The 17,686-nt window shown below is 39.7% G+C and overlaps 1 protein-coding gene across 14 annotated transcripts in view; it reads left to right on the top strand.

The window, feature by feature from the left end:
* MCF2L (MCF.2 cell line derived transforming sequence like) overlaps positions 1-17,686 on the top strand; it is a 158,981-nt gene that overhangs the window by 70,589 nt on the left and 70,706 nt on the right. Inside the window, exon 1 of one of the 14 annotated variants that reach the window (XM_061472701.1) lies at positions 11,310-13,078. The exons of 12 other annotated variants lie outside the window; for them this stretch is intronic. In XM_061472701.1, coding sequence (XP_061328685.1) covers positions 13,006-13,078 — 73 coding nt within the window. In that variant the 5' untranslated portion in view covers positions 11,310-13,005. Of the gene's footprint in view, positions 1-11,309; positions 13,079-13,615; positions 13,930-17,686 lie in introns of those variants that run through there. One more of the 14 variants, XM_061472703.1, reaches the window with a different exon arrangement.

Genomic DNA, 17,686 nt, shown 5'->3' with positions numbered 1-17,686 from the left:
TATTTACTCTCTTTATCTTTTTCATTGTTCTTTCAAGAACTTTCCAGTATCATGTGCTGTTGCAATCTGCTTAGCTGTACTGAAGTAATGCTTAAAAAGAAGGCCTGCACTACTTCCCTTTACTAAGCATGCTTGTGCTGTTTAAAATAATCTCACATCATCTTCAAATTAACCTTGAAGGTTAAGCTAATCTGAAAAGATTGAACATACATGGTCATGTGGTAAACCACACTAAGTTAAAAGGATCAAAGCTTATTCTAAGATTTCCACCACTTCCTGGTTGAAGCTAGCTCTTGTATTTATTTATTTATTTTATCTTATTTCAGAGCCACTACTTCTTCCGAAGCAGGAAGCGAAGATCAACTGAACTTTTATATGTTTCATTTCTTGCTTGGTGATTAAAAAACAAAAAACAAAACAAGAGAGATTCTATTTTAGTCATCAGTCAATCCAAGCTCACATACAACTTCTGTTTCTTGCACTTTGACTCAAGTATGGCATAAAACCTTCCTCGACCTTGTTGGTTGGTGTTTTTTCTGAAAGTAATGGGCAAGGACTGCTGATGAGAGTCTTAGTTACTCTTATGTACTAAAGAGATGACAACTCTTCTTTAGTACCTGCCAGCAGTCTTTGGTGTCATTGACAGTGAGTTTGTCAACTTGCAAACAATTTGAGTGAAGGATCAAGCTGTTTAATAGGTTCATTCTTTCCTTTTGGAGTGAGGCTGAAGGACAAACTGGAGGACCCTATAGGAATCTTCTGTAGGAGCTGCTGCTTCTTATCCTTTCTTAACCCCACATGGAAAAAATGTGAGACTTCTCCACCTGCACTGCTGTCAGCATGCAGTGAATCTCAGCCTCATCTAATTATTTTCATCAGACTTACACTTATTGCTTATTTCAAGGTTTCTATTCAATTTTGGAATTTTTGTAAATAGAGGCCACAAAGAAAGTGAGTCCAGGGACCAAGTTAGAAGAAGACCTTAAAAGGCTCAGTGGGAATAACTTGTAGTTGTCTTCCAGTATGGAGTTCTTTGCCCACTTAACAAACAGGTATTAGTTGGTGGGGCAGTTGGGAGAGAATGATCCTGTAATTTCAGATGTGACTAATTAGTCAAGAGTATACTTTTAAAAATTGTGACTAGTAGAATTCTAGTGGCATTTTATCTTAGATTTGTCCTGAATTATAGTAACTCTTGTGATTTATGAATTACCTACAGTAATCATAGTCTGGATGGGGCTGTATTCTGAAAATCATTAGGAGTTTCAGATGTAGTCTTAACATAGTTGCTTCATTGCATTAGTCATGAGTAGTTCCTTGAATGATTCCATCTTTTGATTTATTTCTCTGAGAAATCACTTTAGAAGTCTCCACGGTATGTGACATGTTTATATGAATATATGTCAGAGGGATAGTTGAAGAACTTGCTTATATGTGTCCTTTGGCTTTTGGGGAAGGAGCTACTTGCTTTTAAGGCAAGAAAGAAAGATGTGAAAGAAAGATGTAATCTGTATTTCCCTCCTTTTTGTGTTCTAGGTGAGAGTCATAAGCTTTCATGAAACACAACCAACTTGTTTCATGCAGTGAGCCTGTGGAGCAGAATTACTCTTTAATTCCTAAGCCTTTATGATTAAAAAAATAAGCACCTTCTCTGTTTTAGCCGAACATCCAATTCTTACCATCTTTGGTGGATTCTGAAAGTGTATGTGAGAAAATGGATAAGGTCAGTTATTATAGTAGTTCAGTTATTTTTAAGGAGAGCTAGCATGTGACATCAAGATTTCAAGATACTGCCTTTATCCTTTTACATTAGAGAAGTTTTACCTTTCCAATACTGTGTGTCATAGTGGGTTTTTGAAACAGTAACTCAAAACATGCCCTTCTTGGGAGCCCAAAACCACACAGCTCTCCTTCATCTCACTTTCAAACTCTCTAGCTTCTATCATATAAACCTCTAGGACTCCAGTAGTGTGTTCAAACATTTTAACAGGACTGTGCATGTGGGGCACAGATAATGTTTTGCTATCTATGTCTGTATCATCTACCACGATGGCTATCAAAGATTATTTAAGGACTTCAGGTGCAACTATAGGTGGTGTCTACTACCTTGTTTAGGGTAACCTTTTCACCTTTTGACTGATGCTGTTTGACCTTGGTTCCTTCTCTGATTTTTTCCTGACTTCCAGCTATTGAAAATTATGTTCTTTGTCTGCAAGGTAAGCTCTAATAATATTTTTTGCAGATGTTGTCATGTGACTTTACAGAGCTATTTTAGGGCTAGATTCCTTGGAGGGGGGGAGGGGAATCAAGCTACTGAATTTTTTGAGTGTTTCCCTGTGTAATTAGAAGTTATTTCAAAGTTGAGAAGAAAAATTCTCTAACATCAGTAAAATGAAAACATTTTATGCTATGCTTTGCTTACAGAAATATGTGGGTTTTTACTTGGATCAGATAAGATGTAACAGCCTCCAAATGCACGTGCTGAATAATGACAAAGAAAGCTGACCTAGTATTTCATTAAAAGATACCTCCTTTGAGCGAATGAAGTATGTACACTGATTGTGATGAAGTCTTGTAATGCTTCACACATGAAACAGTTTGTAGACACAACAAAATGCTCTATAAAAGAGATCAGAGATACAAAACACAGATTTAGTAATCTTTTAACTGAAGCAGCCAGACAAAATGTATATGTAAGATAGCCTAAGGGAAGATTGCTGTTTTTTCTCTGAGTGTGACTGGAACTTTTAAGGCTTACATTGTCAAACCTGCCTCAGTGGTGAGGCACTAGAACAGGTTGCACAGAAAAGTTGTGGCTGCCCCATCCCTGGCTGTGTTCAAGGCCAGGTTGGATGGGGCTTTGAGCAACCTGGTCTAGTGAAATGTGCCCCTGCCCATGGCAGAGGGGTTGGAACCAGATAACTTCCCAGAATGAGGTGTCCTGGTCTGGTTAGCATGCTCCAAGGATGAGGAATGTGCATCTGCAGTTCAACGCAAAATCAACCTCTGCTGCCATTTCCACCGAAAGCATTAGAGGAAGTTTCATGGTACTGACCTTTAATATTAGAGCTTAAAAACATAAGAGCTGTCCTAGTGGCTCCAAACAAAGCCTGTTTCCTTCCCAAGGGAAGGACTTGAGGTTTTGGCCTCGCTTTTGGAATTTTGAATTTCTTTCAATATTGTCTAAATGCAGATCAGACTTTATGCAGAGAACTTCCGTTGTGTTTGAAAAGCTTCTAATGAGCCATTAGGTTTTGATGTGTCAGGAGATTGATTTGAGGATCATGCCTTTGGACTCAGGTAACAACTTTCTCCCTGAAGTCACCTTTGGCAGTGAACCCGGTTTATTGCCTTGAACAACTAGAATCTGTCTGGGGGTTTGAGTGTAAAGCTCTTGCAGTCACAGGAGTTATGGGTCCTCCACCCAGTATTTTCCACTCTGGCATGCTTCCAGTATAAAAAAAGAGAAAAGATATTCCTAAGCCCATTTTATCAGATGGGGTTTCAGCCATTAGGCCAATTTCAGGTCACCTCAGTTTAGCCCCCTTCAGTGTTCCAAAGTAACCCAGCATATTTTTCTGGAACAAGGAGTCATAAACAGCGTAATAACAACTGTTTTCCACATTAGATTGCTTCCTTCTCAGTTACAAAAATCTATTATTATTATTGTTTACATTTAAACAATGAGAATACTCTGTCCCCTCTCTCCCTGTCCCAGCACATGCAACCTCAAACCCTTATGGTACGCAGGATTTTTATGGATGCTCTGTAGCACAGTAGTTGTAGTGCCCTGTTGCCCTGAAGTCCCCTCTCCAAACAATGGTCTTGTTCACTCTTGAATAGTTTAAATTTCTAAAAACCAATTTCCTCTATGTGACTATGTTTATTTTAGAAAGGAAAAAACAGAGGTTGCTATTGGTACCCACAAACAGCATCAGTGCTTTAGAGACAGAAAGCATGTTTTGGAGCATAATACCAAGAGTTATCCAAGCAAGGAGAGGCAATATGGTAAAAAACGATGCTATAAGAACAGAGAAAACGTGACAAAGCAGACTTTGGGTTACAGTTTGCCAAATTGTGGAGCACACCAGAAGTATACAGATTAGCTTCTAATTTCTACTGTTGCATAGGACGCAGTGACTTCAGCAGAACTGCTGCTGCACATGGGACCAGGCTGCTGTTATATCTGAGCCTATTTCTCTGTGTTTAGGCTTCAGGCAAAACCTCAGTTGCTGGTTTATAGTACCACACTCCATCTGAAGACCTACTTGCAAAAAGAGTATTTGCACAAGCTCTTGTCACCTGACTGCTAGTGGCTGCACCTGTGGATCTTTAGATGCCTGTGAATCCACCCCAGCTGGGCCGGCTGAAGCTGAACACCAGTCAGCTGCTGGGAGGTGCCAGATAAATGCATGCTGCTTTTCTGGGCAAAATTGATAGAGCTGTGAGCCTTTTCCTTCCACTCAGGTACAGTGAAGAGTTTCTTCCTTCTTGCCTGAAGAAAAACACATGAAATCAGCTCAATGAAATCAAGGGGTTTTATTGGTGGTTTGTGGAGACTAATGTACTTATATGTTCTTATTTATTTGTAGCTGAGCTGCTGGTTCCTTTACTAGCTAATAAACTAGGGAGATTAACAGGAAGATGTGGATTGTTTTTTAATGCTCTAAGGAATTATGTACATTTAACAGTAGGGATTTAAACACATGTCATATGTAAGCTGCACCAAGTTTGTTCATACTGTGGAGAAACTTAGAAAAAAAGCCCTGAGAGCTGCTGGGAAATACTTCTAGAATCTCACAATGAAAAAAAAAAAAGGAATATCTGGGGTCCCTTATACCTTGGTTCTCCAAGTGCTCTGAAGAAGTCTGTGCCAAATGTTTTTTAAAAAATATCTCATTTCCTGCCTGAAGTTCCCCTCCAAAATGTAGCACAGCAAATAAATCCTCACTGGGGAGTGGGAATACTTCTGGTGTTACTTTGCTTTTGTTCTCTTTGACTGAGCGGTATCTTTGGTTCTTTTCTAAGCCTTTGAACTGGCTGGTTTTCTGTATTTGTTATCCTCTGTATTCTGTGTTTGGTGTCCTGGAAAGGTGTATATGTATTCATCACTGGCTAAACTGCTATGGTGTGGGGATCAAAAGAGCAGTAGTCAACAGAAAAGTGTTTGAGTAAGGGGAGATGGAGGCTTCTAGCAAAAGAAATACAATCTGTCCTGTTAAAAAGACAGTTAGATACTTCAAAGATTGGCTGCAGGTTGAGACCTGAATTCCCTGCACTTGCTGCCACCATAGTGCAGGGAACTACAAAGGATGCCTTCACCTTTGGTCCACTTGCCCTGTGCTTTTTCACTTTAGTGCAAATACAAGGGTAAGGGCTAAGTTAAAATTACATTAAACTAATCAGGTACACACTTGGTAAGGCAGGAGCTGGTGGGAACTAAATACATGTTTTACAGAGGCAACAAGAGGAAAAGCAGAAAGAATGGCTGGGGGTTGTGGCTGGGTTATCTCTTACTCTTTTGAGATTCATAGGCATTACTTCAGCTGCTGCATGTGTCAGAACAAGTGGGATTTAGCTCTTTGGGCTTTGTTTCATCCTTCTTTACATCTTCATTCTTCTTATGGTAAGAAGAAACACAAAACTGTTTCAAATGCTTTTGAGGGTTGAGGTGTTAACCCAGAGCTGCAAAAGGCAGGGACTTGGCAAGTTTTGTTTTCTGCTAATTGCAAAATCCTGATCAGCAGAGGTGAAGAGGTGGATGTGATGGGTTGCCAAGTTTTTATGGGTCTTTACTCCTTGTTAGTGAAAGCTTAATTGCATCTCTTGCATGGTGCATGTATTGTTGTTGTTGCTCATCTCAAAATAGTGGGAAGGGTTTTGAGTTGAGCTGAAAAATCCTGCCTTCTGAAGTTAGAGGCTAATGCTAACAAACTACCCTTGGCAGAGTAGTGGTTTTATTGTCTGAATGCACAACCCTGCCTGAGCTGTCACATCTGGGCAAGTAAATACAGTATAATAGGGCAAGTAACAATATTTAATGTGGAAAATAAAGGTAAAGCTGCTGTTGAAAAGCTTGGTCTCTATACTGCTTTCATGAATGGGCCAGGAAGCAGCCCAGGAAATTGGAAAAGAAGGAAAATATTTGTTGCTTTAGGTTGATTAAAATCTCGGGGACTTGCTGCTTTTTCAATCAGGTAAGGGTATAGGTTTCCTGTTTGCTTCCTGGAGACTGGAAACAACACAGTTACAGCTGCTCTGCTGTGGTTGTTTATGGATGTTACAACAGCTCTTTGCAGGGTTAGATTTATTTTTTAATGAAGTATTAATTAAAGGATCACTCCCTTTTTTTTTTAACAAAACAATAATGTTTTCTTAAAGGTCTTGCATCTACAAAATAAAAAAGGTCAAGTGTGATTGTATGTCGTGTATTTATACAGAGAACAACCAATGTGAGCCTTGTCTTCCCTTCATCAACTAACTTTAACCAAGAGTATCACACTGCTAAGCATAAGGAATAAGGTATTTTATTCTCTTGCTGCAGTGAGATTTTCTTTCTTGGGAGGAATTGAATTTCTGTTGAGAACCTGAAGCAGTTCTCTGGGTTGACTCTCCAGAAGAAGCTAGCCTAAGTGTGTTTTATGTTCTCTTTGTTTTTGATCCATGGAAAATGAGCTTTGTTTTACTCTTTGCTGATGCTAAGTCTCCCTTTCTTGAGGAAACTGGGGAGCTTGTTGAAGCCTAGGGAGTTGAAAAGAGTGGCAATGGGAGGAATTGATATACTATATTAGAAACCTGTAAGTGGAGGAAATGGCGAGCTTTGAGGATTGCTTGACATGTTTGCCTGAGTTTTTTCACACTTTTCGCACATTTGTGGGGACTTGGTGGGTTGCACAGCCACAGGCAGCATGCATGCCTTGGCCACAAAAATTCTAAGTCATGAGTCAAAATCAAAACGGGCTTGAAAGTAAGAAGCTGTTAGGTAGACAGTGACGTTCTTATCCTATCAGTTATGTGGGTTTGACTATTTTCAAGTGTAACCCCATCGTAATGTGAGTCAGATTTATGCAGTGTAAGACTTAAAGCTGATGGCCAGCTCTAAGGGAATTTGCCTGTACTCACCAATCTAAAACGGCAGGTAACTGAGATGCAGGTAACTGAGATGATCTAATAACCAGATCTATTTATTTATTTTATTTGAACCTATGAATGATCCTCCAGTACAGAAATATCATAATTAATTTGTCCAAATACACCCCAATGATTATTTTAGAGACATGATAGAATGTTTTCTGTCTTTTATCTTGAATTCTCTTCTGTCTGTCCTGTTTGCTGTTTCAGGATTTCTGGAAATGTCTTTTCCTTTCCTTCCTTTATAATAAATAATTTTGCAGCCTTTATCATCAGTGTTACAGGAGTGTCTGATATTTTTGTTGGAACTGAGTCTCCCACAACTTTTGACCTGAAAGTTTTTCTGCTTCCTGAATACCTTGTTAATCTGGAAAAAAAGATGATTCTGTGTACTTTGAGTCATAAAAAGGGTTTCCTATTGCTGACAAAGTTTCATTTTATATTTTGACTATAAATACAGTTGTGGTTGTGGCACAAGTCATCATTTGTTGTAATGGTCTCTTTGTTTTCCTTGCTTTCTGAAGTAATATTCTTACTAAGTTTGTATGTTTCAGTATACAAAATAAGCCTGATTTACCTTTCCTGAGTTTAATTCCTGTGGTGCTTTCATCACATGTTTCTGTTCTCGGTACTCAGTGTTGGGTTTTCCCTTCTGCCACTAAGCTCCATGTCCAATTATATTTTCTGTCTCCTCTACTTGCTCCTTTAATCCCACTGCTGCTGTAAAAAAATGGATCTCATCCTCATGGTTTTCCTGAATTTTAGTCCTACCTAATGTCAGTGGTGACTTGGTTTCCATCTTTAATTACAGTTTTCAAGTCTTATCAGACTGTAGTCCCCCATCTCCTGAATTTTGAATACCATTGCAGCCAACTAAGATACAGATCCAGAAGTCCTCTTTTCCTCACCCCAGTGCGGTCTGCATAGCCACGTCTCACTGCAGGCACTGCTATACACGGAGTACTGCTGCTGTTTGTGATATTAAAAAGGTCGCATCCGTTTCTTGGTTGGCTTTTGTAGCTGTGGACAGACAGAACTGTCACCAAATACTACAGGATAAAGTATTTTACAACTAACTCCTGAGTGATGAAATTTGACCTGAAGGAAAATCCAGTGTTTGTATCTCTTTGACATAAGAAGCCTTGGTAAATCCTGCAGCACAGTGAAGGGGAAGCCTATGATTACATACTTAGAAATTGAAACAGATACGTGGTAATTGCATTCAGTGACCAGGCTTCTGTCATGGTTTTTGGGAGAACCTCAAGGTCACAAGGTCAGAGAAGTGTCATCCTTGATAAATTTTATTTTCTGGATACCTAGTGTAAGGGATGTATAATCTTCAAAGCTTTGAAATGCAAAGAGTACTTTCAAAGTGTAATGTCTCAACAGATTTCCCTAAGTTTCTTGGCAATATCATTTTGGAAGATATTTCAGGGTTCATGCTATGAATTGAACAACATTTTAAAGTGCTCCAGCAATTCTTGATATTACTAGTATGCTCATTTTCATGGAAAGAGTGTCTATCTCACGATTCATAGTCTTTATTGCTTTTTTCTGACCGTTATTTTTGATTGCATGTGCTTGCTTAAATTTAGGTTTGGATGTGATAGAGAACTTTTCTGATGACTTAACATCTAACTTGAAAACTGCCAAAGAAGTTTCAAAATGGGTTAGTTTTATTGCTGCACAGACATTTAACAAGCTGCTTTGTATAACGGATTTATACAAACCCATGTGTGTGTTTTTGTGTGTGTATCAACTCCTTTTAATGCTTGGCAGTCTCTTCCTGTAAACCAGACAGAATTGGCAATTTTTAATGATGACTTTAAAACAGTGAAACCTTTTTTGCATTTGTTCTTTGGGGAACCCCCTCCCCACAAAAAAAGTATCCATCAAGAAGGATTAGAAGGAGAAAATGAATAGGGCTTTTAAGTAGTCTTGTATGCTCAACTAGATGCTAACAGATTATGCATCAAATTGCTCAATGTCTTCATAAATTCCATCCAATTATAAATTCTGAGGTTGCAGGTGCAAATTAGGTTTATTTTGCTATGTGTTTTTAGAGAGACTATACTTTTACATTATGCTAAAAATCATGCTATAAGAATAGATCTGTCACGCTGAATCCCACAAAGTGCCACATCATTTTATTGATGTCCTTTTTGCTAAGTACTGCACCCCTGAAGGAAAAATACATTTAATAATTATACTTTAATGTTGAATTTACTGAACTTTAATATCCTTTACCACTAACCAATGTTGCCGCCCTCATGCTGCACACTTGCATGTGTTTTATTGAGCAGGTACAGGATCTTGTATTCGTTAAGCCCCAGGCATAGCTTCCTTCTCTGGGTTTCATAAAACTGGGGTTTGCCCTCATTTCACCTTGCATGCATTCTTTAACAGCATCTCCCACAGCGCATTGCTCTGTGGGTTGGAATATGTCACTCAAAGCCCACATTGAGGTGGCAGGGAGAGCTTAACCTGAGTGTGGAACATGCGTGGAGTTGAAATGATTTTTCTTGTGTTTATAAATATAGAGACATGTGCCCACACAGATTTTTCTCAGGAGGGCTGTTGCTCCTGTGTGTTTCAGTGCAGGTTAAACTTGCTCTTAAATACTGTTTCTAACATGAGTGCCCACATAACACAGCTTTCCTCTCCAGTTGTATTTCAGGCTGAATCGTGAAAGCCAGGGAAGGAATTGGTGCTTCAGTTCCTTTCTTGCTGCTGTTCTTTTGCACAGCAAGAAGACCAGGTATTAAAACCATGGAGCAAACGCTTCCCCTATGCACATGCTCCAAAATAGAATGCTAAGTTAAAAATGCATTTGGTTTCTGTCCAGAGCCCATTTTTCCCACATGAGTGTTTCGCAGGAGTCTATAGTGTCATTAGCCCAGTGAAATTTTAAGCTTTCTGTGTAGAATAGATCTGCTAAGAAAAAAAAACCAACCAACCAACCGGAAAAAAAACAAAAAAATCACCCTTGCCTGAAATACCATTTATCCAAGCAGCTGAGGCTGCTTTCCACAGAGACGCTCTGTGTGGGCTCTTGTTCCTTCAGTGCAGCAGGAGCAGGCTCTGAGTCCTCTGTAGAGCACAGGCTGAGCTCTCTGTACAGTTTCCATGTGTTCAGTCTAAGGATGCTGGTTCCTGGAAGCGGGAGGTGAAAGATGTGTCTAGTTGTTAATACTGAAGGATAGCAGGGTTGAAACAAATAATGCTATATTTTGGTGCTCTTAGCCTTGGTCATTATCAGGCCATGGAAAATCATACGTAACTGTGGGGTTTGGAGCTTTGAAGGCTAGGAAAGAAGAAGTTAGATGGGACCCTGGATGATGGATATTAGGAGTTGTGCTCCTCCAAAAAAAGAAATTATTTTTAAACTAGTAGTTGGGTTTCACCTGAATGACTCATTCCACTATTTCCTCTGAAATCGGAAGGCAGAAGCCTGTTGAGAAGTGGTTGTCCACATTACGTACAACATGAAGGGGCTCTGGATTAGGCAGTGTTGATTAATATGGGGGTTTATACTTCCTCTCTATCTTGACAATGAGAACAATCACAGCCAACACGCTGTAGGGATTTCTTTTTCCTCCTTTACATTCATAGGTTTGTTTTTTCATTCAAGCAAATAGCCAGATTGCCAAAATACTTAGTTCCTGTATCTCACTGAATGGGTGTAGGTGAGGGTGATGCTTTTCTCAGAAAAGTATTCTTGCACTTGCTTTTAATCTTTGAAGGAAGGCCATGAAACTTCCTTGCCTTCTCTTTGCAAGCTTGGAAAGTACTCCTGTGCCTGCTTTATCACTGTGTAAATCTTCTGGTAACAAGAATTGGGTCTTCAGCATGCTGTGTTGCAGGTGACAGCAAACCCATGTTACTACTCACAGTCTTATCTAGCCAGCCAAGCATACTGCTGAGGACTCCCACTAGCAAGTGTTTGAGACTGGCTTGATGATGTTAACTGAGTATCGGTGTGCATATGGTGTGTCGTATGTAGTAGGATTTTTAGCTGCTCTGTTTTTCCTGGAGCCATGTTGTAGTGCAAGAGCTAGAAATAAAATGCTGTAAATTGTGATCTTTATTTGAGGGCTACAAGCCAAGATACCAATCTAGGAGCACACACCTCCACCAAGCCATTTAGGTGACAGTTCTGGAAAGGAGGGAGTCGAGACCAGACATAGATCCTGTTTCTGACTTTGTGACAGATGTTGTAATCTGATCCAAGACAGGTCGCTTACTCCTCTCAACTTTCACATGTGAGAGTATTTATGTGGCTTGCAGGAGCATTGTGAAGACTCATTCACCAATTTTGAACTCTCATCTAAGTCCAATATGCTAGTAATGACCTCACAGAATACAGAAAAGTTAAGTGAAAACTGTCTAAGGAGTGTTGTTTCTTTTAAATATACCTTTACTTAAAAATATCTGATTCTGCCTAGGAAACGCTTGTGTTTTGACATCGTACAAAATGTAATGGGCTTCAAAATTAAATAGCAGAATTAAAATAAGTTAGCTCAGTTATATTCTTCAGGTCGCATTTTAACGCCATGCACTGAACAGAGCTGCTTATGTAAATGGTAGTTATATTACAATACATCTGACTGGTTTGGGATTATCAACAGTTCCTGCTCTGTGGCAGATAACTGGTGAGAACACATATGTGGGGTGCTTCAGAAAATAACCTCTGGTGTGGTCTGTGGATGACCTGGGTTTGTTTGGAGGTTTTTATGGAATTGGTTGATGGCTGGAAGTGCTAAAACAGAAATAGAGCTTTTGCCCATCTGCAAATGGGATTTTGTGAACAGATGTAACCATCAATTCAAGCTTTTTATCCTCACTGTCCTCTTTCCTTGACCCCTCTAGTTGGGAGAGGGGTCTTATAACACCATGAAGTGAAGAAAAACAATCCATTTGTTTTCATATGGTTGTTGCTGTCACTCCCACTCATTGGCTCACTCTTTGTATTAGTGAGTCTGGATAGTCAGTAACTAATTTAAAGTATATTATTTAACAGGTAGTGTGTCACCGGACAATTACTTTAAAGAATTAAGTAAAGCAAAATGGCTCAGCATTCATTTCTGAAAGATCATATGAAATACTTTGGTTCTAGTTGATTTCTTCATCTTTTGTCTTGTTTCCCATTGCCTTATTATGAATAAGATTTGTACATATTTCAATTTACAAAGTCTCATTATTAGAATACATGCCTTTTTTGACAGTTGCTGCTGCTTTGGGTAGGCTCCTTTATAGGGAACAGGTGCTTGATGGATTTACCACCAAGGAAAGCACACTAGTTCTGTTCTGGCAAAGACATATGGGTGAGGATTCCCTCACAAATAGGAAATGCTGGATGTATTTCTGGGGAACTTCTCACCAGTAATTCATTGGATATGGACATCTGCTGCTTGAGTAGTTAATTTCCCTCTGTGGAGTAGGACTGAGTGTTAGAAAAAGATGATAATGATGGATTTACTGGATCATCACTTGTTAAAGCTAGGGCTCTTAAAGGGAAGTTCTTGACAAGGCACAGTTAGGATTAATTTTTTAATGCAGTCTTACTCTGATAATGTTTGCACGGTGTGTGTGTTCACATTTAAAGTAAACGGCTTACATCTAATGCATGCCAGCACTTTATGCAGGAAGACTAGAAGCGGTAGCCAGCAACCGGCAAGCCCTTTGGAGACCTCTGAGCCTGCTGACAGGCACAGTTGCTCTGCATGTAATTTGAAGAAAGGCATTGTGTCCCTGGTGGCTTGGCTTTGACTGAAAGATGGAGTTTTGCGCTCTCATTTTGCACTGAAGACCGGCTCACAGATATATAGGTCACTGTCTGCGGAACTATTTTGCAGTGAATCGATTAGAAGCACCATGACCTTAAGCCTGATCTCCTTGCTCTGCAAAGATATTGCTGAATTGTGGTTTCTTCTGAAGAAAAGCACAGGTGTGTCTAGTTTTTCAAATTTGGTTAGTTACTTAGGCAAGAGCTCTTGTCAGACAATGTCATCCTACTGAGGAAAATGGGATGTGTTTCAGTATAAAGGCAGAAGTTGTACTCTTTCTGTGTACGTTCATATATAATTTATTGTAATGGGTGTGTGTGTTCTGTCCTTGTGTAAATTTGCAGTATATCCCTTTATTTGCGGGTGTATTTCTTGGTACACCAGATGTGTCTGCTAAATCTATTCCTGTATTTTACGTGGAAGGTACTTTGTTCAGGATTCACTCATGCAGTGATTATGGCAATCAGAACTGCTGCTAAAGCTTACAAAGAGAATTTGCTTTTGCAAAGAGCTGTCCTGCTGTTGCTGAATTACAGTGGATTTTAATTTTCTATTCATTGCATTTTATGTAAATATCAGGTATGTAATTTCTCCTGATCCCTATCTGAGGTAGGGAAAAAAATAGTTTCTTTCGAAGGACACAATTTAGCATCCCCTAGTTGTCAGTATAGGAGGGTTAATCTAACATGCATTATTTTTAAAATTCATTCAGCCAAAGCTTTCTATAGGAATGTTGTCTCTGTTAAGATATAGTGAAATAGTGGCGATATTATTTGCTGTTAATAGAGCAGCTACAGTCCGTTGCAAAACTGAAAGCGTGTCTTGTGGAATAGGCACAAGCAAAAATTGCTTCCTTATTCTGGTGCTTGAATTCACATTTCCAGTTCTGTTTTCTGCTTTTGGAATGCATGACTATTGCAGAGGAGGACCAGAGAAAAAGCACTGAGTCCACGGGCTGGTGTCTAACCTTCCAACATTGTCGCTTTTGAAATGTCAAAATTAAATGAATCAGGTATGTAAAGGGTGGCTCTTCTTACTAATCTTTAAATAGTATTACTAACTGAATTATCAACATGTGAAGCTGGGTGCTCTGCTTCTCAGTAGTGCTCCATGCTATTGGTTTAATACCAGAAGGAATCATGCTGCTTAAGAGGAATCAATGAAAGGTTTAAGAAAGGTGGAGGAATTAATCAGTCTGGGTAACTTTTGGTCTTTGTATGCATCCTTTGTCTGTGCTGAGAGGGGAGGGGTGGATTTAGGAAACATTGATTATTACACAAGTGAGTGAATGTCTGTTCTAAACTGCAGAACCAGGGAGTGTTTTGTATTAAACCATAGTGGTGCATATGTAGCCATGCCAGGACTATTTGTCTAAGTTGCCAAGACTAAAATGGGGTTTAATTTGTGTTTGATTATTGAGAAATGAGTAGCGCTTCTTTTGTTAGCAGCTACCAAGGCTTGATTTTCATCTGTTGACTGCTGCCACTTCTTGTGGGCATGTTTGGCGTGCCAGAGATTGCTGCTTCCCAGAGAACTGTTGCAAGATTTTGTGTTGGAAGTGCACAGGAAGGTTGCCCCTTTCCCCAGCACTGTTTATTTCTTTCTAAGCACTGTAAGGGCTATTTCTTGTGCCTACAGTCAGCAGATGGAATAAAATGAAAATGAAGGAGAGGACTTGGATACCCATCTTTCCACTCTCATTCCTGTGAAAATTTCCGAGGCAAACTATCTACTCGGGGAATTCCTTTGTCAGTCTATGTTCAGGAGTGGGGGTGGGGAGATGGCAAAAAAGATGGACAAACTGAAAAAGAAGATGGGTTTGGAATATAGGCGTAGGACCAGAGTGTCTGTTCTGCTTAAAGACCGTGCATGTAGCTGTAAGCAGTACTGGTTCTGGTTTTCGGCCTCTGAATGGGGATGAAAGCACCTCCTGTCTTGTAGATACACTGCGAGAGTAAAGATTTCTGACACAGTTTGGCATTGCAGCAGTGTGGTGTGGAGCCAGTGCTGCCCATCTGTGGCCATGGACCCCAGGAGTTAGCAGGCTGTCTCCAAGGAACAGGATCTCATGGAGTATCCCTCATGGAGAGTCTCCTAATTTCCTCAGTAGGTAGAGGAAATATGGAAAGAGGATGACTGGAGTCCCAGCAGAGGTCTTCTGTGTGTGCTTGTAATTGAAGGGTGTGTTCTTAAAATCTGGCTGTCTCAGCCTTATTTGCCATGAAGGTGGACTCCCTTCATTTGTTAGATTCAGGTGCAGCACATGGCAGTTTTATGTTGAGGAACAAATGGTGCAGTGGATGAATCATCGTCATTTACCGCATCTCAGTGTTAAGAGCACGACAAAGCTTTGCCTGAAGGAGGTAAGCAAGGCAAGTCAGTACCATGCTTGTTTGCGTATGAGACAGGTATGAAGTGATCTTCTCAGAACTATAATGCTGCAGCAGGAAGGGATCTCCTATTGGGTGATAGTTTTGCATCCTGTGAAGCTGTTAGTTGTTGACACAGGATCTTTTTGGAGCGTTGTGAACAGTTCTTAGGAAACAAATTATTGGCATGGGATATAGGTCTGGGTTTATAGAAATAAATCATCATCATAAAACCACTGATGTGACTTACTTTGTTCATTTGGTTTTTTGCCTGTTAACATTAACTTATCTTCAGTCTCAAAGGAGAAGACTCCTCAGTCAGGCCAAATGAGGCTTCAGATGAGGATGTTCAAGGGCAAAGTTTGTTCCTTAGCCTCTTCACTGCACGTGATTGAGAGATTCTGTCTCTCATCATTACCATGTTACCTTGAAATGAGGGGAGCCTTACATGTTTGTTTCCCCAAATACTTTTATAGACACTGAGGCTTGGACACTTCTCTAAGCATTAAATATTCAGAACTTTCTTCATTTACATTGCTTTTCTCTTCAGAATGCAGCCCTGTATCTTCCCTTCAAAATGCATCTCTGTTTTATGCAGAAAACCCAAAGCCTTTGAAAATGGAAAGCAGTCCCTGCCAGTACTTTTTAAAGACCCTGGCTTTTATACACCTTCATTCCATGGAGCTGTGGAATTGTAGCAAACTAAGTTCAGCTCTGCTGTTCTTGGTCTCATTTTCTGGTTTTATGCTCACTTAGGTGAGAGAAATTTTGAAAGTCATCACATTCAGAATAAGTGAACTATCCACTTCTCAGTTTGTACATGATAGGGTTTTGTTGGTTTTAAGTTCTAAGCAAGGATTTTTAAGAGAAAGCTATCAATCTTTGGACTGAAAGTATAGCAAAACAACCTCTCAAAATAGAGGTAACATCTAATTAGACTGTTGCGTTTATGGAAGCAGAATCTAATGTTTTTCTTGCAGATGAGACATTGAATTGAATCCAATAAATTGAATCTTTGTTGATTTGGTTTGCACGCTTAGTTTCCGACAAAAACTGGCCTTGCTTACAGGGCCAGAGCTTTATTTAGTAGAACTTGATTAGTCATTACAGCCCTGTGCCAGATTCTTAAATGAAGCATCCATGCATTTTCCAGTCTGAGACCTAAAAAATGTGAAAATGGAGTTCTGTAAAGCAAAGAAGAGGAGGCTCTTGCCAAGCCTGTAGCATGCTGCCTTCAAAACACTGCATGTGAGCAGCAAAGGTGACTGTCTTGTATTAAGAGATTCTTTAACTCCCTGTTGTAGAGAGATACTGAACCCAGTATCTCCCTTTATCTGATCTCCCACAGAGATACTGAACCATGTCCGTGTCCTGCCTCTGTTCAGATTGCCTGAAGCAGTTCATATTAACATTGCTTTAGAGACACATGATGGAGTTCATCTTTTTAATGGCATTGGGTAGTAAGCCACAGTGGTTCGAGAGCTACTTCATTAATGACTCTGGCATCTGTGTGGTAAGGTGGGACAGCCAATTTGGTTATGAACTCTGCAACCTCTTCTTTGTAAGTCATCTGTCCCACATACTGGGAAGTGTACAAGCAACTAAATAAATATCTTAGCTGAAAACTAGTCCTCAGCTCCAAATAAGTCACTTAGTGGACACTTTGCTCTTCATTCTCTCTCACAGTCAGGAAGTGCTTCTTATCCCCTTTCAAAACATAGAACCATACGTCTGTAAACTAATGAAAATCTGCTTGTGTCAAAGTGCCATAAAATACATTGTTTGTTAGTGATTCTAGCTATCCTCCATATCACTGAAATGATAAAATTCAAGAAAGACTTTTTATCAGGGCCTACAATGGCAGCATGAAGATCACCGCTTTAAGGTGAAAGAGGGTAGGTTTATTTTGGCCATAAGAAAAATTTTTTTTTTTTTTTATATATATATAATGAGGGTGGTGAGACAGTGGAGCAGGTTGCCCAGAGAAGTTGTGGATGCCCCATCCCTGCAAGTGTTGAAGTTTAGGTTGGATGGGGGCTTTGAGGAGCCTGATCTAGTGAAAGATGTCCCCCACCCATGGGGTGTTACTCTAGATGATCTTCAAAGGTCTCTTCCAATCCAGACCATCCTGTGACAACCTCATGATTGCTAACACTGCTATAATTTCTCTCCAGAATAGATCTCTACAATAAACAATTAGATTTTACCACTTTGCTGTTTTATAAAAGTGATTTTAATTTTCAGATCAAGAGTAAAAACACATATTGTTTAAAAATCTCTACCTTGATTCCAAAATATCCTCCAAGAACAGTGTTCTGTTTAGTAGAGTCGCCAAATGTTGAGGCAGCTGATCCTGTACTTGTTGACTTTTCAGTTAAACTTTTGGGGTATGCTTTGAGG

The sequence above is a fragment of the Pezoporus flaviventris genome, unplaced genomic scaffold (genome assembly GCF_033815535.1).
Source record: "Pezoporus flaviventris isolate CSIRO_AGI_PZ_B2104156 unplaced genomic scaffold, CSIRO_AGI_Pfla_v1 ptg000072l, whole genome shotgun sequence".
NCBI classification, from domain to species: domain Eukaryota; kingdom Metazoa; phylum Chordata; class Aves; order Psittaciformes; family Psittacidae; genus Pezoporus; species Pezoporus flaviventris.
Note: the sequence above shows the minus strand (reverse complement) of the source record. Positions and strands in the feature narration are given on the sequence as shown.